This window comes from Schistocerca cancellata, chromosome 9 (assembly GCF_023864275.1).
Source record: "Schistocerca cancellata isolate TAMUIC-IGC-003103 chromosome 9, iqSchCanc2.1, whole genome shotgun sequence".
NCBI lineage: Eukaryota > Metazoa > Arthropoda > Insecta > Orthoptera > Acrididae > Schistocerca > Schistocerca cancellata.
Genome location: NC_064634.1, coordinates 173,839,339 through 173,863,008, shown reverse-complemented (window position 1 = coordinate 173,863,008; position 23,670 = coordinate 173,839,339). Strand labels below are relative to the sequence as shown.

General features: G+C 37.7%; 1 protein-coding gene across 1 annotated transcript in view; it reads right to left on the bottom strand.

Annotated features, from left to right (window-relative positions):
* Window positions 1-23,670, bottom strand: part of LOC126100643 (osteopetrosis-associated transmembrane protein 1) — a 94,244-nt gene that overhangs the window by 36,956 nt on the left and 33,618 nt on the right. The window contains exons 3-4 of the mRNA XM_049911272.1: window positions 20,120-20,237; window positions 7,407-7,648 (exon numbers count right to left, since the gene is read on the bottom strand). Of these exons, the coding sequence (XP_049767229.1) occupies window positions 7,407-7,648; window positions 20,120-20,237 (360 nt within the window). The remainder of the gene's footprint in view (window positions 1-7,406; window positions 7,649-20,119; window positions 20,238-23,670) is intronic.

Here is a 23,670-nt window from a genome sequence, read left to right as displayed (position 1 = left end):
GTCTGGAAAAGCAAAGATTCTCTGTCAGGGAACAGTAACCAGGCACAATGAGGAGTCCTGGGAGGTTGGGTTTATAAACTTCAGGAAGCATGTAGAAGGTAGGAGCGTGGGGAGTGTTAGGGGTAAGGAGAGAGACACAGATACAGTGACAGCTTCTGAGATGAGCCCAAGGATTTGAGGAGGGACTGGACACCCTGTGGGATTTCTGTGGCAGGGTTTGCATGTGGAGGTATTTGACAGGCGGTAGAGTCCTCTGGCAGATAATCTTTATGGTCCATAAACACTGCGGTGGAGCCTTTGTCAGCCGGTAGGCAGGTCAGTATAAATTTTTTGGTAATGGATCGGGGTTCTTATGTGGACGAAAGGTTGGTTCCGTACTAACATAGCTTAGTTCCAGTAAAATGGACACAGAATAATAATAATAATAATAATAATAATAGTAATAATAATAAACCATGTTCCAAAAAACTACGTGCCTAGTAAGTGGATTAAGGACAGAAAAGACCCACCATGGCTTAACAATGAAATTCAGAACATGCTGAGGAAGCAGAGGCTGTTGCACTCTTGGTTCAAAAGTTGTTGTTGTTGTTGTTGTGGTCTTCAGTCCTGAGACTGGTTTGATGCAGCTCTCCATGCTACTCTATCCTGTGCAAGCTTCATCATCTCCCAGTACCTACTGCAACCTACATCCTTCTGAATCTGCTTCCATTTCCCTTTTTAAATTTTCTAACCTACCTGCCCGATTAAGGGATCTGACATTCCACGCTCCGATCCGTAGAACGCCAGTTTTCTTTCTGCTGATAACGACATCCTCTTGAGTAGTCCCCGCCCGGAGATCCGAATGGGGGACTATTTTACCTCCGGAATATTTTACCCAAGAGGACACCATCATCATTTAATCATACAGTAAAGCTGCATGCCCTCGGGAAAAATTATGGCCGTAGTTTCCCCTTGCTTTCAGCCGTTCGCAGTACCAGCACAGCAAGGCCGTTTTGGTATTGTTACAAGGCCAGATCAGTCAATCATCCAGACTGTTGTTGCCCCTGCAACTACTGAAAAGGCTGCTGCCCCTCTTCAGGAACCACACGTTTGTCTGGCTCTCAACAGATACCCCTCCGTTGTGGTTGTACCCACGGTACGGCTATCTGTATCGCTGAGGCACGCAAGCCTCCCCACCAACAGCAAGGTCCATGGTTCATGGGGGGGGGGGTTTCAAAAGGGAAGGCACAAATAATGACAGGCAAAGCTTAGTAGAAATTCGCGTGTCTGTATATGAAGTGTACAACTACCATTACCATACTTTAAGAAAACGATCTGTCAAGGAACCTGAGAAAATTCTGCTCCTATGTAAAATTGCTGAGTGGGTCTAAGGCTTCCATCCAGTCACTTGTTGACCAGTCTGGTGTGGCAGCAAAACACAAGCCAATGTTTTCATTCTGCATTTAAGAAATTGTTCATACAGGAGAAACGTACAAACATACCATCATTTGACCATCAGACTCACTCTCATATGGATGACACAGTAATAAGCATTTCTGGTGTAGAGAAATATACCCCAGGTGTTGTAAATAAATAAGTCAGCAGGTCCAGAAGGAATCCCAATTTGGCTTTAGAAGGAGTTCTCTACAGCATTGGTCCCTTATGTAACTTGCATTTATTGCTGATCTCTTGTGCAACACAAAGTCCCAAGTGACTGGAAAAAAATCCCAGGTGACTCCTGTATATGAGAAGAGCAAAAGAACGGATCCTCAAAATGACAGATCAGTATCCCTCACATCTGTTTGCTGCATCATACTTGAACATATTCTCAGTTATTAATTTCCTTGAGCCGAAGAAGCTTATGATCACAATCAGCATTGCATGCTCAAAACTCAGTTTGCCCTTTTCTCAGGTGATACACCACGAACTATGAATGAAGGGCAAGAGGCAGATTCCGTACTTCCAGATTTCTGGACACGGTGCCCCTCTGCAGACTATTATCGGAGATATGAGCATATGGAATAGATTCCCAGATATACGAGTGGCTTGAAGACTTCTAAAGTATTAGAACCAGTACATTATTCTTGAAAGTGAAGTGTTCCTCACAGACAAGGGTACTGTCATGAGCACCCCAGGGAAGAGTGATAGGACCACTATTACTATATAGTAACACTGACCCATAGAGACACAGAATTTATTGTTTATGAAAATCTATAGTGCTGAGAAAAATATATTAGACTGGAACCAGCCACACACATCGAATAATGCCTTAATCATGCAAGCAATCTCATTTCTTGTGTGTATAGCAAGTAAACATCACCAACTTGACCCCATATTTGAAGGGAGACGAAAGCACACCATCAGCCCTATCAATTGATCCTGCTTGGAAATTAGGGCCATAATTCTGATAGCACAAAGTTTACGGCCTTCTGAAAGGACAGCTTTTAAATTTTCACTTGCACCATTTGTTTGTTGTTTGTCACTCACTCTGCCCCACTGCAACCATTTAATGCCCACGCATGAAGTATTACACTGTGGAATGTGTAAGACATTTGTGAAATACTATTGTGACATTGCTACCATGCTTTTCCATTGAATCAAAGTGCACAATTTGTAAACTGTAACTAGTGCTACGGATTTCTCTGCTTTGAACATGAAGTGAAAATGAACGACTGTCATTAAAGAAGTAGCATAGTACTATTTAATTATTAACATTTCTGTTGTGTGTTACCTACTTTGGATTTTAAAATAATGATGTTTGGTTTGTGGGGCACTCAATGCACAGTTATCAGCACCCGTACAAACTACCAACCTTTGATCGGTCCAATCTTGCCACTTTCATGAATGATGATGAAATGACGAGGACAACACAAACTCCCATCCTCCCAGTCATCTCAAGGCAGATGAAAATCCCTGACCCCCCCCCCCCCCCCTTCTCCCTGGGAATTGAACCCGGGACCCCGTGCTCGGGAAGCGAGACGCGACCGCGAGACCACAAGCTGCGGACTTGGATTTTAAGATGGCACTGTTGAAGTAGCAGAAGATGCCCAGTTCTTCAATGTGATTGGCAGGATAAAAGGTAAATAAAACATCATTTCATAAGATACTCATTTTGATTTTGACACACACACACACACACACACACACACACACACACACCAATAAGAGAAATGTATACAGGCTGATTCAAAAATGTACACACTTTGTGGAGGTAATAAATGCCTCAAAATAAGCATAAAATGTAAATAAATTTTTTGTCTGAAATTGCTTTATTTCAGAGTTGTGCAGTAGATTAGAGACCAATGTGTAAGACAAGCAACACAAACTTAATTCTTCTCAGAAAGCAATGACATTAACGGACTCTAAATTCAACACAACTATGAAAATTACATTTACCACAGAACATGTTCTGTAGATGAAGACAGTGGCTTGCTCTACATCTTGCCACTCTCTGAAGGTTGCAGGCTCTGTTTATCTCAGTCTTCGCAGCTGCAAAGCCATTTTGAATTCACTGCTGTAGTTGTGCTATTTTCTCAATTCCAACACCATACACAAGTTCCTCGAGATGGCCCCAAAGCTAGAAATCCACAGGATTAAGAACTGGAGATCTGGTGGGCCAGGCGACTGGGCCTGCATAACCTATCCACTTATTGGGTAAGTAGCATGGAGATACTCTCTTGCCTCCCAACTGAAATGTGCAGAGCCAACATTGTACACATACTGTAAGTTGGTTCATGTAGCGAGTGTGATATGACAAAGCAGACCACCCAATTCATTATATAAAAGCTGTCGACACACTCTGCCAGTCAAATGCTATGGATAACATGCAGTCCGAGTAACTGATTGTCCACCATACCACCCCAAACATTCACTGCAAAACAATGTTGATATCGGCACACTGTAGTTACATGAGGATTCTCATGTGCCCACAAATGACTCATGGTGCCATAGAGTACAATGGACCACACTGAAGTCAAGTAAACAAAGATATTTCACACCAGAATCATCAGAGCATGTAGAGGGATGTACAAAGCAACATCGATATGCAGACTGGGCTCTATACATAGACAAGGAAAAAAATTTCCCAGGTTTTTGTTGAATCTCCCAGTTAAGAATACACTAACACACATTTGTCCAAGTGATAACACACTTTCTCCATGTTAAGTGACAGTATGCTTCCAATTGGAAGAAGTTTATTAATCCTTTGAATAGTAAAGATTTTATACAATGGCTTAGAACTACCTGTCACTTTATAATATGTTTTCGAAAGATATTTGAAATGCAACAACATGTACACTGCATATTTTCATACTATGAAAGTATAAATGAGAATTCAACCAAATGCATAATGTTAGTTTCTGAAGCTCTGAAATTGAGATTATGATGCGATTTCATCAGCCAAGCATAGCTCACATCACATTATCTCACCAGAAAATGACCGCATATATTGAGCATAGGACACTTGATGTAGTCAGCCAACAGCAACATCATTGTTAAATACCACAAACACACAAACAGGAAAAGTTCATGGTTTACATTAATATACATGTAATATAGCAACAAGAAAGGCTAACATTTCACATATAATAATGGTCTTTTTTGCATGTTTTACCCTTTCAGTTATAACAAACACAAATGTGCCAGTAAAATTTTAAATGATGACAAATGTCTGGTTTTCTGGGCCCAAAATTTTTTGAATGGCTGGTCATCTAAGTATTTTGAATGAGAGTCAAATGCTCTGTGATTTACGAAATTCATTGCACATTCTCACGGTTAACATAATTCATCTTGCATAAAAGGAAATATACTTTGAAAGTAACACCTCTCCAACCACTATCCGCAATATTCTCCCACAACCTGTTAGAAACAGTTGCAGTTGCTACAGAGCACCTGAGGACAGGCGTTACTGAGCATGCACAGCTATGACGACAGAGCAAGACTGTGCTTGATGTTTGCTCTGCTCGTACACCTTTCGTCGCATCTCTGTTAGGAATTTAATGTTTAGTGAGGCGTCAGACGAGCATGTGCAGCAATGCAGCATATTGTTTGAAGTGGGCATATGAAGTTATTGCACTTAGGACAGATAAGGAATGCAAAATTAGAAAGCAGTCCTTAGCACAATATTCGTTTCAAAACTAGACTCTACAACTAATAGTAGCCTTATATTTTCCTATGTGCTGACTTGAACCAGGTGTTCCACCCCCCGTCCCCCCACCCCTACCCCTACCCCTACCCCCACCCCTCGTACTCTGCAATAGTGTTACTTAACATTTCCACTCAAGTTTACATCGACACAGCATTGCAGAAAGCTAGTAAGAAGGAATACAAATTTCTTGAAAAAATAAAAAGAACAGTTGTTTGTACACACCAGGACTAAGAACAATAACCGTTTTATGACCTTTTCACATTGTATACAAATTAATAATGTAGCTTGTGAAATAAGGAAATGGTGTAACTGTCAGTTTATATCCTACTCCAGTAGCAAATATGAAGTCTCGCAGGGAGTTACAATGATAAAACACAGTGTGCTACCAGTCTATAATTTCCAGAGAATGGCATTCTGTAAATTTAAGACATAAACAACACAAATTAAGAAATAATGTCAGGCCTAGAGGAGGAACCAGACAAATGTTGAAAGATGTCTAGCAATCAGAAAAGATAGCATTTCATGAAAATTCCGCTAAAACTTTTCAGTGTGATTTTCGGGATGCCAATTTATTTGGGTTACCATTACTGTATTATCTCATGTTTCATTCTTTATTATGGCATAATGTCATACATGCCAGAAGATGAAAATGTGCACTTCAAATTCATTGAACAGTTGAAACTAACTAATAGTTTGGAACAAAACACTTCATTTCAAATAAATTGTCTGCCTGTGTGGAAAAGATTAATAAAAGCCAAATTTGCTTAGCAAACCAACAAAAATAAATTCATTGTTCTGCAAAGTGATTAATGCTTGACAGCCAATAACGTGGAAATAAAATGAAGTCAGAAAACTGAAACTAATAGCATAGTTTAGTCTTCCATAATTGTGTGAATGTATTTTAATTCATTTGATAGTTCCCAGCCACAGAAATCTGTCTTGTTTTCATCTGTCTTGAGAGCTGTAAATGAAGAGAGCAGCAAAATCATGAAACATACATACGGCTCATGTGGAGACTGCTCCTCACTACAACTATGACTGCTCTGCACATGTGAAAATCTGGCACCTTGGACATGCCAGAAAAATTTTTACATGTAGCTCTGCACATCTCACGGGCCCACTCACATCTGCTCAAACGAACGTAATTTAAACAGTAATGATGCCTTGCTCTCTGAAAGCAGGTTGTTGTTACAAAGTACTGAACAATTTTTGTCCTAAAGCCTTCATAGCACCTTGCTTTCGGCACACACTTGTGTGCGCACTGTGTTTTGTTGTTGCAAATGGCACATTTTCTTTGTAATTTAAGTTTTATACTGGTTTTTCTCTCTTGTACTTTACTGCTGCAGTATTATTCCGCAGCAGCAGGCTACAGTAAAATTCTTTGTTCAAATATCAGTTCTTACCAGTTAAAATTACAAGCATTTAACTCGAAACTAAAACAATGAAAAATTCCCAGAATCCTAAAATGTTCCCAGGTTTTTCCAGGATTCCTAGTTGTTCCGGGGCGTATACTTCCCGTAGATGAACATGAAACGCCAAAAGCCTGTACAAGTCCATGATGTAGTGACTACCACAAATGACATTATGCATCATAGCTCAGAAATAAAATTATTTCAGCCAAAATTTTATTAACATTCTACTCTTAATTTGATGCACATATTACACCCATGAAGCGCGTACTTTAACACTTTTAGGTCATAATTGCGCACTATCAGAATTACGGCACAAATTTTCACGTGGTGTTGATTGCTAGGTCTGATATCTTGCAATTGTGCTTTTTTCTCCAAAAAATACAAAGTCAAGTTGGTGATGTTTCTTTGTAAATATTGTACTTCTCTGTATTATGCAATGTTTTACCTCAAAACATATACTTATAAAATTCTCATTATAACTGGAAATAAATTTATTTTAAGTGAAAACGTACTATCTATCTTCATTACAGTTAAAACAATTACCAATTAGAGAACTAAAATTAAAGTATAAAATAAGTGCTGGAGATTTACGTGTAATAACGAGTATGGCCCTTTAAGACAAATTAAATGGAAATTTCCCAATAAACTTTTCAAATACTACCAAAATCATCAGGTTTCTGTATTTCTAAGGTTTCTATGATGCAAGGCATCTAGGTACTAAAAGAGCGAAATTAAAAATTATATTTCTTCAAAACTGATTTGAAGACATTTCATATATTGTATAGTACAGACTTAAGATACTACATCATATTAAGAAACTACACAATACAATCAAGAACGAACTGCTGAAGACATTGCATTCTACTTACTGTATCAACAATATCCACACAGACTCCCATTTCCTGTTCTTTCTTTAGACGATCATAGTAATCATTCATCTCACAATACGACTTTTCACAGTCTGCACATACATTTTTGTCAAATGTTTTATTTGCCACATAATAATGATCTAGAAAACATTTGTGTGTTTTATCGTGGAGATGCTGAAATTCAACTGTGGTGTTTGACAGTTCTTGGGTAAGGCTGCCATTGCTCATTTTCACGAAACAACCTGTAACATAAATTAAGTTTCCTTTAGTTATGAGTGTTTACAACAGCAATCAGTTGGTAGCCCATACTGAGCCAATGATTCATTTTTCCTCAAGCAGCATAAAATGCTAGAAAATGGGTTAGAATTCAACTTCTAGAGAATATCAAGGCCATAAAAGATTAATTCAGTAACTCAACTGAACAAAAATAAAGAGCAGAGCCAACTGAAGACTTGTAGATAGTAAGCCACAGAAAACACAGATATGGGAAAATTTGGACAGCATCGAAACCTTATTCTCCTGTGGTATGTGTCCAGTGAGAAATAGGGTCCAGAATGAGATTTTCACTCTGCAGCGAAGTGTGCACTGATATGAAACTTCCTGGCAGATTAAAACTGTGTGCCGGACCGAGACTCGAACTCAGGACCTTTGCCTTTCACAGGCAAGTGCTCTACCAACTGAGCTACCCAAGCACAACCCACGCCCCGTCCTCACAGCTTTACTTCTGCCAGTACCTCGTCTCCTACCTTCCAGACTTTACAGAAGCTCTCCTGGTAGGTGTCATCTTCCTCAGTGGAAGAAATCTGTAAACCAACTACAGATTCAGTCATTTTGTATGCTCAGAAACAGCTGCATCGCCTTCGTCAAGCTCCGATCTCAATCCAGACGATACATCAGAAAACTTCAGCAACTGTCATTACCAAAGTTAGAGAAGTGGAACTCACAAATCCTTGGGAAATCAAAGTAATGGATAAACAATTCCTTGGGAAACCAAATCTACTGACTGAAACCTGTGAGACATACCACGGAATGGTTGGGATACAAGCAAATAATACATCGAAATTTATTTATTTATTTATTTTTTGTTAAAAAATCTCTCACTTTGTTCCAATTATTTAAACGTTTATAACATTACATACACTGAGAAGCAGAAACGTATTGTGGCTCTGAATAACAAAGTGGAGAAACATTTACTATGGGCATTGCTTTCATGTCAACCAGCAACCCAATGAAATCTCTTCTATAACAAAAAGCCACACACACACTGTTATATCATTACAAACAGCAGCTATGAGTACTATGGATAACTGATTTAGCTTTTCAATTATTATTTTTTCCTATCTTAAGCCTGCTGGAATTTCAGAGCATTTTTTATCAGACGAATTTCACTTTTATTTACAAAACATCTTCAGCAGTCATTGGTATTTTTGCTTCTTTTTTACATGTTCTGAAGACCACTGCTTTTTCCTTCATTGTTAATGGAGGCTGAAATTGGGAATAGGTGGGAGTGGGGGGCAATGAAAAAAAAACGTATATATATAGGGTGTTACGAAAAGGTACGGCCAAACTTTCAGGAAACATTCCTCACACACAAATAAAGGAAAGATGTTATGTGGACATGTGTCCGGAAACGCTTAATTTCCATGTTAGAGCTCATATTAGTTTCGTCAGTATGTTGTATCACGTTGGAATGAAGCCTCATCCGTAAAGAGAACATTTGCACTGAAATGAGGATTGACACATTGTTGGATGAACCATTCGCAGAAGTGTACCCGTGGAGGCCAATCAGCTGCTGATAGCACCTGCACACGCTGTACATGGTACGGAAACAACTGGTTCTCTCGTAGCACTCTCCATACAGTGACGTGGTCAACGTTACCTTGTACAGCAGCAACTTCTCTTACGCTGACATTAGGGTTATCGTCAACTGCACGAAGAATTGCCTCGTCCATTGCAAGTGTTCGTCGTTCTAGGTCTTCCCCAGTCGCGAGTCATAGGCTGGAATGTTCCGTGCTCCCTAAGACGCCGATCAATTGCTTCGAACGTCTTCCTGTCGGGACACCTTCGTTCTGGAAATCTGTCGCAATACAAACGTACTGCGCCACGGCTATTGCCCCTTGCTAATCCATACATCAAATGGGCATCTGCCAACTCCGCATTTGTAAACATTGCACTGACTGCAAAACCATGTTCGTGATGAACACTAACCTGTTGATGCTACGTACTGATGTGCTTGATGCTAGTACTGTAGAGCAATGAGTCGTATGTCAACACAAGCACCGAAGTCAACATTACCTTCCTTCAATTGGGCCAACTGGCGGTGAGTCGAGGAAGTACAGTACATACTGATGAAACTAAAATGAGCTCTAACATGGAAATTAAGCGTTTCCGGACACGTCCACATAACATCTTTTCTTTATTTGTGCGTGAGGAATGTTTCCTGAAAGTTTGGCCGTACCTTTCTGTAACACCCTGTATATTTTAAAAAATCAATGTAATCAGGAAAGGCTATAGAATTTAATAAGTCATTAACAAAATTTTGATTTTTCCACCATTTATAAGTACCCTGTATCCTTGAGCATCCGAATGGAAATAATATACAGTCGAAATCGTAGTTTGAGTTTCTTAAGGGTTCTGATATAGAGAAAGCTATTTACACTCACAGGGAGAATGTACTTTATTCATTAAACAACAAATTACAGGCTACTGGCATTTGTTGTGACATGTCAGAAGCCTTTGACTGTGTGAATCACAGCAGTCTCTTAAGTAAATTAGAATATTATGGTGTCACCGACAGTGCAGCGATATGGCTAGAGCCTTACCCAACTGAGAGGAAACAAGGATGACATTGCAAAATACCTGTGGAGTGAGCAATCAGTCTGCACCTAATTGGGAATTAATCACATGCCATGTTCCTCAAGGTTCTATCTTGAGTGTGTTGCTTTTTATTGTGTACATTAACGACCTCTTGTATGTTACATTACCAGATGCTAATTTTCAATTGTTTGCAGATGAAACAAACACTGCACTAACTAGCAAGTCATGTACAGATTTAGAAATGACTGCTAAACAAATTTTCACTGACATAATCTAATTCACTGTCATCAATCTTTGAATAGACCCACTATACGCAGTGCAGAACCTGTAAGAGATTTTCTTCCAGCATGTGTGTAATGTATGAGGACATGTAGATCAAAGAGGCTGACAGTGTTAAATTTCTGGGATTACAACTAGATAATAAATTCATTTGGGAAGGGCATACTACAGACATGCTAAAGTGCCAGAACAAGTCGTATTTGCAGTGAGAATTGGGGAAGATGTAGATATAAAAATAAAAACTTGCATATTCTGTTTACTTTCATTGCATTAAATCATACCGGATCATATTCTGGGGTAACTGGTCAAACTGAGCAAAAGTTTTTAGTGTGCAAAAGCATATAATAAGACTCATATGTGGTGTAAATTCATGAACATCATGTAGAAACCTGTTCAAGAAACTTGGCATTCTAACCACTCCTTGTCATATTTATTCCTTAATGAAACTTGTTGCAAGTAATATATCTCTATTTCCAATCAACAGCTCAATACATAGTATCAATACTAGGAATAAGAAAAATCTACATAGAGACCTAAAATCACTTACCTTGGTCCAAAAAGGGATCCAATATTCAGGAACACACATTTTCAATAAATTGCCAGCATCCATTAAAACATAATTTCAGATAAAGCAAAGTTTCAACAGAGTTTGAAAGACTTTTTGATAGGCAACTCCTCCTACTCTACAAATTAATACCTTAACAGGGCTGATGTGCCAGCTTGTCTGTTAGATTTCAGTTTTGACAGCACTTTGTCACAATAGTCAAGATCAGATATTTTGTGCATGATAAATTTATTAAAAGGCATAACAATCTTTCATTCTGACAGTATATTAATTTACTGTAATGTATTCACATATTTTGACACACTCTTGGCATGTGATGAGGGTAGTGTTATTCAAACGTTTCGTGTTTTTTATGTTTTACTTTCTGATTTGTTCCATGTCCACGAGAATCATGTCATTTCTGGGTATCTATGGAATGTAAACTTAATCTAATGTAATGTAATTTAATCTAATCTAACTTCTGTAGTTCACTGAGTAGTGAGGGACGAAAGTTTTGAATCTCAACCTGACTGCTGAAATTACACAATTTCTGGGATATTAGTCTGCCAGCAACAGTATTTACTATCGCTACTCTTTTTTCAGTCCATAAGAAATTGAGCAAAGTGATTACAGTAGTTAAGATAAACTACTCTCATTTGGTAAGAGTAGCTATGGATCCGTTTTTGGTCATTCAAAGTTATTTTCTCTGTGGTTTCCTTAAATTGTATCACATTAATGCCTGGATGATTCTGTTAACTATGTTGTGGCCAATTACTACATCTGATCTTCCTCAATCAGTGCAAGTGATTCATCTCTATTGACCTAGTTGTAGATTAGATTAGATAAGATTTACTTTCATTCCAATTGATCCATAGTGAGGAGGTCCTCCAGGATGTGGAACATGTCAGAAAAACGACAATACATATACAACTCAAAGAAATAAGCTAATGTACTATTATTCCACAGGTCCCAAGTGGAATGATCATCAGTTTTTAATGAACCCTATATGAAAGAATCATTTTACAAATACTAATGCACTGAATTTAAAATAAAAAAGTTTATTTATTTATTTATTTATAAGGTAATAAACACGTAATACAACTACTATAATACTTATTTACAATGAACACATTACTGCACTGAAATGGTGCAGAAGTTAGATTGTACTTGCACACACACACACACACACACACACACACTTATTTACAATGAACACATTACTGCACTGAAATTGTGCAGTATTTATATATATATATACACACACACACACACACACACAAATCAGTTGGTACTACTGAGAAATTCATCAATGGAGTAGAAGGAGTTGGCCACCAATAAATCCTTTAGGCTTCTCTTACACTGAATTTCATTGGTTGTTAAGCTTTTTATGGCTGCTGGCAAGTTATTGAAAATGTGTGTTCCTGAATAATGCACACCTTTTTGTACAAGACTAAGTGACTTTAAATCCTTGTGAAGATTATTCTTATTTCTAGTATTGATTCCATGAATTGAGCTGTTGGTTTGAAAAAGTGATATATTTTTAATGACAAATTTCATTAAAGAATAAATATATTGGGAAGCAGTAGTTAGTATCCCTACTTCCCTAAACAGGCTTCTGCACGATGTTCTTGAGTTCACACCACATATAACTCTTACTGCACGTTTTTGTGCCCAGAAAATTTTAGCTTGGCTTGATGAATTACCCCAAAAAATAATCCCGTACGACATTATGGAATAAAAGTAAGTATTGTTGCATAGTATGCCAGCTTTTTCATTTTTATATCCCCTATGTTTGACAATTCGCATTGCAAATAGAGATTTGTTAAGATTCTTCAGCAGTTCTGTGGTGTGCTTTTCCCAGTCGAATTTATTATCAAGCTGTAATCCCAAGAATTTAACACTGTCCACTACTTCTGTCTGCCTGTCATCATATGTTAGGCATATACTCGTGGGACACCCCTTACAGGTTCTGAACTGCATGTAGGGTGTCTTTTCATAGTTTAGTGACAAGGAATTGGCTAGGAACCAGTGATTAATGTCCACAAATATTTTATTAGCTGATCTGTCTAAGACTACACTTGATTTGCTATTTATTGCAATGTTTGTATCATTGGTAAACAAAACGAACTTGGCATCTGGCAATGTTACTGATGAAAGGTCATTGATATACACAAGAAAAGGTAAGGGCCCTAAAATGGAACCTTGTGGGACCCCACATGTAATTAGTTCCCAGTTGGATGATGCTTGATAGCCTGATACATGTCTCTTTCCTAATAACACCCTTTGTTTCCTGCCTGAGTTATAAGATTTGAACCATTTTGCAGCCTTTCCTGTTACACTATAATATTCTAATTTACTTAAAAGGGTATTGTGATTTACACAGTAAAATGCCTTTGACAGATCACAAAATATACCAGCTGCTTGCAATTTTTTATCTAATGAATTAAGCACATTTTCACTGTGTGTAGATAGCCTTCTCAATATCAGAACCCTTTAGAAATCCGAACTGTGACTTTGACAGTATGTTATTTGAGATAAGATGGTTATAAAGCCGATTGTACATTACTTTTTCTAAAATTTTTGAGAATGCTGGCAAAAGTGAAATTGGACGGAAATTTGATGCTATTTCTTTATCTCCCTTCTTAAACAGTGGCTTAATTTCAGCATATTTTAACCATTCAGGAAATATTCCACTGATAAACGACTGGTTACACATCTAGCTTAATATGTTACTTAACTCAGAAGCACATTCTTTAATTAGCTTTGGTGATATTTCATCATACCCACTAGATGTTTTTGATTTCAAAGATTTTATGATGGACATTATTTCTGCTGGGGTAGTGAGGGTCAAATTCATATTATGGAAGTTACTTGAAATGTCTGGTCTGAGGTATTCCATAGCAGCATCTACAGAACCTGACAACTCCATCTTTTTAGTAACAGTTATGAAATGTTTGTTAAAAAGTTCTGCAACACTATGCACATTTGTCACCAAGGTATCATTTACTCTTAATGCTATTTGTCCCTCTTCATGTCTGGTTCTACCGGTCTCCTCCTTCACTATATCCCATATTGTCTTTATTTTGTTATCTGATATGACTATCTTTTCCTTGTAATATATTTGCTTTGATGTCCGTATTACAGTCTTTAATATTTTGCAGTATTTCTTGTAATGTGCTATAGCATCAACATCGGAACTGTTTCAGATTGACAGATACAGTTTTCTTTTTGTTTTACAAGATACCCCTATTCTTTGAGTAATCCATGGCTTCTTTGTAGACTTTGCTCTAACATTGGTAAGTTTTTGGGGAAAACAGTGTTCGAATAAGGTAAGCGCTTTACTAGCAAAAGTGTTATATTTTTCATTCATGCCATGAGCACTGTAAACATCAGTCCAGTGAATATCTCTGAGGAGTGTCCTAAAATAATCAATTTTTGGCTTATTGATTAACCTCTTGAGCTCAGATTTAACAGATTTTATATCCCGTTCAGTGTTAACATTTAACAGAAGGAACTGCATGTCATGATCTGAGAGGCCATTGACTATTGGTTTTGTAATATAATTTTGTTCATTGGACTTTTCTATAAAGATATTATCAATGGCTGTTTGTGAGCAATTGGCTACCCTAGTGGGGAACTTTACAGTGGGAATTAAGTTGAATGATAGTGTTACTAACTCAAATAAGTTATTATTGGGAGAGTCTTTAAGGAAATCTACACTGAAATCACCAGCAACCACTATTTCTTTGTTTTTGGTTGTTAAATGGGCCAGTACAGCTTCAAGGTGTCTATGAACAGATTAAAGTTACCTGCAAGTGCTTGATATACACTTAATATTATGAAGGATTTTTTGTGAAATTCTACTTCTGTTGCACATGCTTCCATATGCTGTTCTAGGCAAAATTTATGAATGTCTATGTTCTTAAATTTATGACAGTTCCTGATGAATGTGGCAACTCCTCCTTTCTCCATTTCTGATCTACAAAAGTGAGATCCTAACCTAAACCCTGTAACACTTAAAGGTTCTATACCAGTGGTCACATGATGTTCAGAGAGGCAGATTATGTCAGCTGGGTTTGAAGACTAATTCATCTATGCAGATAATTAATTCATTAATTTTATTTCTCAGTCCTCGAATATTTTGATGCAATAAAGATAACTGACATTTCACATTGACTGAGTTAACAATGGGTAGAGTTAAAATATCTGCTGACTGTTGAAAATTCTAAACCAATGGCTGTTTATGCTGATGTAAGAAGCTACAATTAAGTTTTTTTGTTTCTTTCTCAAACTGAAGGTTTCTCTCAGTCCTAACCTCTCTTAAAATTTGGCTTCTTTCTGTCCTCACTATCCTAAAAAAGGGTCTTTTCTAAACCCTATAACCACTGGTATTTTATCACTCATGACAGTGCCTCCCCCCTTTAACTTTCCTGCTATTTTCCCAGCCAGTTTACCCTTCCCTTCCTGTTGAGGTGAAGGCCATGCCTAGTATAATCCCACCTATTGAGAGAATCAACAGGAACCACACGAATGTGCGATCCTGCACGCGACGTAAGCAACCGTTCCAACTCCAAATTAGCTCTCTTGACAGAAGAGTTCAAATGAGGTCAGTCATGGCGCCCAAGAACAGATACAAACTCAACACTAGCATGCTTCGATGCTGATGCAATCTTTGCCAGGATACTGTACCCAGGATCTCTGTCAATACTATTACCTGCCCCACCCACTATAATCATGGTGTCTTCCTTAGTGAAATCTTTGCAAAGTGATCCTAAATCCTCTGTCACCTGTTCCAGACTAGGTTTAAAAAAATTGGTGACCTGGTATTCTGACCTTGGTTCATCCTGCTAAAGTTGGCCAACACCTCTTCCACGGGAACTACCTAACAACAACACTTCCTTTCTCTTTACTGATTTCCCTACTTCCTTACTTTTCAATTTGCTGCTGAAAGTTTGTTGTGCCCTGTCTACACCTGCAACTGCTTGAGGCTCACCAGTTTCTAACTGAAGCAACAGGTCAAATCTATTTTCCACATTCACCATGAAGCTGTCAGATAAAGTTCTAGGCCTGTTCCTCCTGTTGCCTGTTGCCACTTCCCACCTCTCTTTACCCTTCTCCCTCCTTAACCTGTCAAGATCTCCCCTGGCTTTGTCTAACTCAGCCTGAAGGGTGGCGATCTCCCCTCCTGTTCTAGTATCTTCCTATCTGTACTACAAACCACTGATGAGTCTCATTTACTTCCCCTATTCCCATGCCACTACAGTCACCCACATGGAAAAAAACTACAGCACCCATCACACCAAAGCCCCGACCTAACAATTCTATGGCAAGTCAAGCACTTTTCACTCATGATTAACGTAATACTTTATTAAGAATAAGTCAGTTAAATGACAGATAATCACGAAAATATGGTTCCATAAATTTGGCCTATACGCAACTGTGTGTAAATGTAATGTTATATTTAACACTAACTGTCCTTTGTGAATGAGAAAATAAGAATCAGTAAGAATGAAACTTCCTGCCAGATTAAAACTGTGTGCTGGACCGAGACTCGAACTCGGGACCTTTGCCTTTCGTGGGCAAGTGCGGTCGGTAGAGCACTTGCCCGCGAAAGGCAAAGATCCTGAATTCAAGTCTCAGTCCAGCACACAGTTTTAATCTGCCAGGAAGTTTCATATCAGCATACACTCTGCTGCAGAGTGAAAATCTCATTCTGGAATCAGTAATAATGATTAGAGATTCCATACCCATGTAATCTTCCATTTGAGTCACGCACAGTTATTATAAAAGGAGGTGTTTCTTTCTATTATTGTCCATTGTTTCTGTGCCACATTTGACTGCAGACAGAGTGTCCTTAACAGTTTTCACATTTAGCTCGTTTTTGACTTTTAGTGTCAAAGATAAGAAAAATTGTGTGTGTCTCAAAAATGACCTAACATTTGACAACATTGCAGTGGAAGGTGGGAATGATTTGTGTTCTTTTTATGCAGAACACTTATCAGGATGTAACAGAGATTTGTGAGAAGAATGGTTCTGTGACACAGGCACTATAAAAATGAAATGCTCGAACACTTGTGACAGAGAACAGTGCCACAACAAAGTATTAGAGCAACATGAAGAAAGAGAACTTCTCAACCAAACTCACAGTGGTAAAAACTTTATGATGGCTGGTTTCGGTAAACCATAGTTATCAGAGCATGTGATCTGTGAATAGCGTCCATAGAGTGTAATGACACTAAATTATGTACAACAGCATACGTTGTCATAAATGTAATATACAGAGCAAATTATTATTAAATGTACCTCAGTGAAGGTGAATAAGAGTGGCCAACTATAGCTATAAATGTACTCCATATATTAATTAGCCAGATTGTTGACATGAGATGCACTGATGTGTCAAAGTTAGGACCAGTTTTTAAAATATGTTTTTCCAAGTGCATCCATCCCATATTACAAGACATGGAGTACATCAGTAGAACAAGAGCGTCACTGAACTGATACACGGTGAAGTTACTAGAGAATGTGCTGACATTTAGTGCCACTGGAGGTCACTCGTGTATTCATGTCATCTACAATTGCAAATATAAATACGTAATTTTAATAAATATATAATGATGTATACATTTATAAATTTATTTTTGTTGCAGGAAAAGCTGAAATATTGTCTAGAAACAGAAAGAGCATACGTAACCTTACAAAAGTAAAACAATAAGTAAAAGAAGACAGCATGTCATTAAGATGGCAACCGAAGTCATGTTTCAAATTCTGTCTATGTACAACAGCAGATACAAGACAAAATAATCACACAGTAATATTTATTGACAATATGCTCGCACAAAAGAAACCTAGTAGATGATGAAATTGCACACTATAGAGACCCCATATGTAGTTCACTATGAAGGTGACAAAGAGGCTATCCTTCTGTAAGTAAATTCGAAATTATTGTCTTTAATATATACTTATAGTGGTAAGCACACTACAGGAGGTCATTTGTGCAAAAAAAAAACCTGATACATACACAACATGATACGTAACCTGAAGTCTAACTATGATTTTGGACTCTCAGCAACTGTTACAATGGAAAAACATTAAAATCTCAAAACCGAGATTACAATATAACAGCGGTGACAGTGAAAGTTCACCAACACATTAAGAGAGTTAGATACAATAGGTATATAGTCATAAGTATGAAAAGTTATTAAGGTCGTGGATATAAGCAAGGACAAAATATACGAAGCAGGTACATAAAGGTCATAGCAAAAAGATTAGTCCATGCATAATCCAGCTTAAGACAGGTGAAACAAGGTAATGTTCAGCCCTAAGGTAATGTGAAATGTTAACATTATCCATAGCTCATAATCTACATGTGGTGACACTAGAAAACCAAAATAGCTTCTTACTAAATTAGATTCAGTTCTCGTTCCATACACCCAAATATGAGATGATTCTCAGATGGACGTAGAGCGAGTCAGAAAGTATAAAATAAAAATTTGAATATAATATTCACTACCCCCGATCATTTGTCTGGAGATTGTCAAAATAAGTGAACACATTACAGTAAACTGGAAATGCTATTATTTACAGAATGAATACACTGTCAGAATGGCATACAATTATGCCTTTTAATAAATTTATCATACATAAAACAGCTAATCTAATACGGGCTCAAGATGGAACCTTGAGGAAAACCCCATTAATTACTTCCCAATCAGATGAAGACTGGTTGCTTACTCCACAGGTATTTCACAACAACACCCTTTGTTTCCTGTTAGTTAGGTAAGGCTCTAAGCATGTCACAGCACTGCTGGTGACACCATAATATTCTAATTTACTTAAGAGAATGTCATGATTCACACAGTGAAAGGCTTCTGATAGGTCACAGAAGATGCCAGCAGCCTCTAATTTGTTATTTAATGAATTAGGTACATTCCCGCTGTACGTGTAAATAACTTTCTCTATATCGGAATACTTCCGAAACCCCCAACTATGACTTGGACTATACATTTGCAGTCAGATGCTTAAGGAGACGCTCGAGCACAACCTCTTCAAATATTTTTGAAAAATTCAGCAAACCAGAATTGGTCGATAGTTTGATGGTATTTCTTTATCCCTCTTCTTTAAAAGAGACTTAACTTCAGCAAAGTTTAGCCAGTCTGGAAATGTCCCGCTAATAAGAGACTGATTATACAAATAACTTAAGATAGAACTCAACTCGCATAAGCATTCTTTGATTAACTTTGTTGATATGTTATCATAACCACTAGAGCACTTAGATTTTAAGGGTTTTATGATGGATGCTACTTCCTTGGGAGACGTGAGTGTAATTTACATTTTACCGAAGTTACTTGTAAAGACTGGTCTCAGATACTCCATTGCATTAATGAACCAAATGACCCCAAGTTGTCGGTAACAGAAAAAAAGTACTTGTTTAAGAGGTTCGGAACACTACAGGCACTTATTGATATCTCATTTATTTTTAAAGCTATCTGTTCCTCTTCCTTTTTAGCCTCACCTGTCTCTGTCTTCACTATGTTCCATATAGTTTTTATTTTGTTGCCTGATGTGATTATCTTTTTTTTATAATAAAGCTGCTTAGATTTCTGGATTACCTGATTCAATATTTCGCAGTATTCTTTGCAATGCATTGCAATGCTAACATCAGAGCTGTTCCAAGATAGTAGATACAGTCTCCTTTTTGTCCCACATGATAGCTTACTCCTTGTATAATCCATGGTTTATTTTTAGACTTCTGTTTGATTTGAGTTACCTTTAGGGGAAAACAATATTCAAAAGCGGAAGCAACTTTATTAATGAATGCTTTGTATTTTACATTTTAGTCAGAAGTGTTGTAAACATCTACCCATTTCATGTCTTTGAGCAATCTCCTAAAATGTTCAATTTTTGACTGATTTGAGATATTTTATCCTGACAAGTTTCAACATTTAGCACAAGATGCTGTATGTCATGATCAGATAGCCATTTACTGTTGGTTTTGTGATGCTCACCAGAATCCTTGTAACCTGAACTACATGAATGATTACATTCAGTTTTTCTCTATAGTGTGAATACTTACTATCACAACTTGCATCTGACCAGAGGTTGGAAACATAGTGGTATGCACTATATATAACTTCCAAGCGGTCTTGATTGATCAGCTTCGTTTTGCATTTTTCACCATGTTCATCTTTCATCTGTTGGAGGTAAAAAAATAAACTTAAGAAATTCAAAAAGTTAAACCATACTTACAGAACATTCGTTAATTTTTATAGGTATTCAATTGTGAGATATTTATAGGAAAAAGAGATTGCTGAAGTTGAGGTTAACATATAGATGTCCTCATATGAAAGTTGCTTTTAACAACACAGTGCTTTACAAACCAACTATAGCAGCACCTACAGTTTAATGTGGACCCTGAATCATAGTGCAGCTTGGATATTTTCCCTGCTCATATAAAAGGTGTGATTGGAAAGTTTTAAGAATGGGCTTGTATTTGTACCACGGTAGTACTTACACGCTACAGTGATGCATCTCCTTTAAAATTTTCCCCTTCTGACTGAACACACCGACTCCAACGGTGTTTCCACTTTTGGAAACATTCCTGGAAATATTTTCCCGAAAGTGTGTTAAGGATGCTCTCCGTATTTGGCTGGATTTCTTCAATCAAGTCAAATCACTTCCCTTTCAGTGAAAATTTCAGTTTAGCAAACAGGTAGAAGTCCACAGGGGCCAAATCATGGGAATATGGCAGTTGTGGAAGCACAGGAATTTTGAATTTGATCAAAAATTCAACGCTAGAGAAGGCACAATGAGCCGGAGCATTGTCATGGTGTAGCACCCAACTCCTGCCTTTCCAAAATGCAGGCCTTTTCTTCCACACCTTTTTGTGCAAATGCTCAATGGCACATTTGTTGTATTTCTGGTTAATTGTCTGATTGTCTGTCCTCCAGGGATAAATTAATGATTCACAATACCGGTAGAGTAAAAAAAAAACTCCAACATTGTCTTCACCTTCGGCCGACTCTGATGTACTTTTTTTGGTCGTGGTGAACCTGGAGTCTTCCACTGCGAAGACTGCACTTTGGTTTCAGGATCATATCCATATACCCATGATTCACCACCTGTAATTATCCTATTTAACAAATCTGGGTCATTTTAGTCCGATTAATCAGTTCTTGGTACACTTCAAGTCAGTATTGTCTCTGGTCACTTGACAACACTTTTCGAATGAATTTTGCAGACACTCAGCGCATGTTCAGACCTTTTGTTAAAATTTACTGAACTGCAATAGAAACAAATTAAGTTCATCAGCCATCTCCCTAATTGTAAGTCTACAATCAGTGCACACTAAGTCGTGAACTTTCACAACATTTTCATTCGTTTTTGAGGTGGAAGGACAGCCAGACAGTGGTTCATCATCAAATGATTTGTGACCATTTTAAATCTGTTGAACCAGACAAAAACATTTGACTGGTTCATACAGTTATCTCCAAAAGCTGTTTTTAATAGTTTGTAAGTCTCAGAAGCTGATTTCCAATTTTAAAACAAAATTTCACACAAACTTCTTGCTCCATTTTTACGTCCATGCAGACAGAATCCGGCAACAAGCCCTAACAGAACCGCACTCAATCATCTGCCACAATGAACTGAATAAAGGAAGCGCAGTTTCCTGTCAGAGGGCATTCAAGGACAAGGCAATGATTCACTCCCCATCCCCCGTGTACCTGCCCGCCAAACCAGAAAGCAGTAGTGGATCCATTCTTAAAACTTACCAATCACACCTCGTATAAATCACACTCACAGGCAAAGTAAGCAAAAAGTGAGTGAAAAGACCACAGGACGAATTAAGGAATGAACCAGCAACCTTCGGATTAGTGGTCTGCCATTTATCCCTTAGCCAACAAAACAAATACACATTAGAAATGGTAAAGCAAATAAGGAGGTTAACACTTAAAATATTTTAGAGCTATTTATTTATCCACTTTCTTAGATATACATGATTTTAAGATCATATAGTTTAAGTCCTAGGCTACAGTTAACTTTCTCATCCACTTAATTAACATCTTTTGCACAGCATATACTGTATTCACACGAATCTAATACACCATCATATGTACCGTGCACCTCACTTTTTAAAAATTATAGTCATAAAAGAAAAAACAATTTTTAAGTACCTCACTGTTAAGTGACACAAGCATTACTACAAAAGAATGCCTAACTTGATTACCTACATGACAGGCAAATGAATATATCATAAATTACAGGCATTACTCATAGTTCACTGATGTCATCATCAGATGTATCCTCGTAGGAGTCTACGTCAGAAACAGATTCATTTCTTCTTTCTTCATCATCCTTGGGGTAGTTCCAGAGCAGATCATCTTCACTGCCTTCCAGAGTATTTGAAATACAGCATTTCTTGAATGACTTTACAATAATTGGTGCTTTGATGCTTTTACAGGCAGCCAAACCCCAGTGTGCAATAATGTGGGGTGCAGCACGCTTAGTCTTTCTGCCTGAGTCAGTCCACGGTTTGGTTTGCAAAACCATTTTTCCTAATGTTCCTGAACTTAACCTTTGAAAGATTTATTTACACTAATGTCCAGGGGTTGTAACACAAAAGTCACTCCTCCAGGAATAATAATGAGGCCATTGGCTAGGATGTGGATAATTTATTTTTTTATATCATCGTGGTCACAAAATGTATCAAGACAAAGCATTGATGATAGTTTGAAAAGCACTCCAGGACAGAGTTTCCATATATTTTGGAGTCAGTCAATCATTAAAGTTTCAGTTATTCATCCCTTCTCTAGATTTCGAACAATAACATCGTCAGGTAACAGTTTTTCATTTTTAGGGGTCTTGGGGCTCGTTTTCCATTTGAAGATTAAGAACGGGAAAAGTTTGTGCCCACCTCCTGTGATTGTCAACATTACAGTTATGTGCATCCTGATTTTTGATGGTAACTTCTTTTATCCCCTTCTTATTAATTATGTGGCATTTCAAACCAAATTGGCGTCTCATCAGCATTGCCTACTTGGCCCACCAAAAAATTATTCTCTTTCCGAAGTGTGATGACATACAACTGAAACTCTTGCAGTTTCTTCTCAAGATCCTGTGGAAGTTTTAGCATACTGTTGTAGGGCACTGTAAAGAGAAGCCCACCCATTTCATAAAGCAGTCATCCCATCCATGGCCAGCCTTTATCTCATGCCTTAGCATATTAGGAACTGCAGCCACAGCTTGCTTTATTTCTTATGGTGTCACTAGTCACAGGTTGCTCATTATTCCTCCTTTCACAGACAAATCCAAAAATTTTTACTTTACTTCAATGTCAGGATGTCTTCCATTGCGAGGGACAGTGAATTTCTTCCTAGTAGCGGTAGTTGCAAAAAACGCCACTTTCAGTTTCTTCCACAAGCGAATGTTACTCTCAGCTACAACTCTCATTATGCTTCTCTGTTGCCATATTTTTTAACATAAAGTATTACTTTACATTTGAAAGTAGTATCATACAATGTTCTCCACGGCCCCTCAATTTTGTGACTACCTACTGCAAACACAGTACACAGTAATGGGCCAAAAATAACATAACAAAGTTGAGAATTACAGCAATGCATTGTGAGG